Raw genomic sequence first — 1,078 nt, 5'->3', positions numbered from 1 at the left:
TATGATGAAAGGGTAAGACTACGTACAATAAACGTTTCTACTTTCAACCCTCACAAAACCGGAGCCTTATTGGCTTAGAGTCATCCTTTTTTGTTATTTTCTCTGCAATGCATATGTCTGTGTGGTTTGAAAATGATGTGTATGCAGTGTGTGCCTGCACGAGAGACATATATGGAGAGAGCCAGAAGGGATGTCTGGCTCTTGGGTGCCAAACAATTCCTGCAGTTTTTGTTTATGCATTTTAACGCAGACATAAAAGCAAAAACTCAGGAATAAAATATGATTAATATTCAAATTCAACCAATTTCAAGCAAAAATATTCCAAGGAGAAGGAAAATGATGATAAAAAGGGAAAAAGTATAAAACTTTCAGTCTTATTTAAGATAAAAATTACCTAAGCTAAGCTGTTTTTTAACGAGCGATATTTTAAACTACTCTAATCAACAAGAAAAGAGATCTAAAGATCGAACTCGTTCCTACAAGTAACACATTTTGCCACAAAAGATCTGGCAAAAAAAAATAGCTATTAATAATTTAGTTGAGCCTCCTTTGGTGGATGATCTTCAACCAAACAAAGCATGCAACATCTAAACTTCCAAACAAAAATTAAGAGAAAAATAAAGGAAAATAAAAAAACCCAAAAAACCCATCCTTTTCTTCTTCTTCTTCTTCTTGTTTTCCATTGACAAATTAAAAGATATGGAACGACTATAATGCAGCAGCAGCATTTTCCTTGTCACTAGATCCATAAAACTCGACGAGTCTCTGCAAAATCACGACCTGGGTCCGCAGCAGGACGATGTAATCCGCCGTTTCCTGGAACAATTCGTCGGCTTTTAGCGTTTTCCCGACGTGGGTCGGATTAACGAGGCTCTTCAGGGTCTCCAGCTTGGCGGAGACGGCCTTCAAACACCTCCGTTTGCGGCCGCCGTTGTTGAATTTTCTTACCGGAGCTCGACCCCTACGCGACACAAGTCTTCTTCTTCTTCCGGCGAGGGTGGCTTTGAGGTAATTTCCAGGAGCCGAGCTCATTATGTTTTTGTATGATGGAAAAACAGAGTCGCAGAGGGAATGTGAG

At 39.5% G+C, this 1,078-nt stretch overlaps 1 protein-coding gene across 1 annotated transcript; it reads right to left on the bottom strand.

Annotated features, from left to right (window-relative positions):
- Positions 1-358: 358 nt before the first annotated feature.
- On the bottom strand, positions 359-1,078 carry LOC108867510. The gene has a single exon (XM_018648340.2). It carries the CDS (start codon positions 1,030-1,032, stop codon positions 709-711), a length of 324 nt encoding a protein of 107 aa, XP_018503856.2. The 5' UTR covers positions 1,033-1,078; the 3' UTR covers positions 359-708.

Source organism: the organism of the source record quoted next, unplaced genomic scaffold (assembly GCF_019419815.1).
Source record: "Pyrus x bretschneideri cultivar Hongxiangsu unplaced genomic scaffold, Pyrus_bretschneideri_v1 Contig13, whole genome shotgun sequence".
Taxonomy (NCBI): domain Eukaryota; kingdom Viridiplantae; phylum Streptophyta; class Magnoliopsida; order Rosales; family Rosaceae; genus Pyrus; species Pyrus x bretschneideri.
Note: the sequence above shows the minus strand (reverse complement) of the source record. Positions and strands in the feature narration are given on the sequence as shown.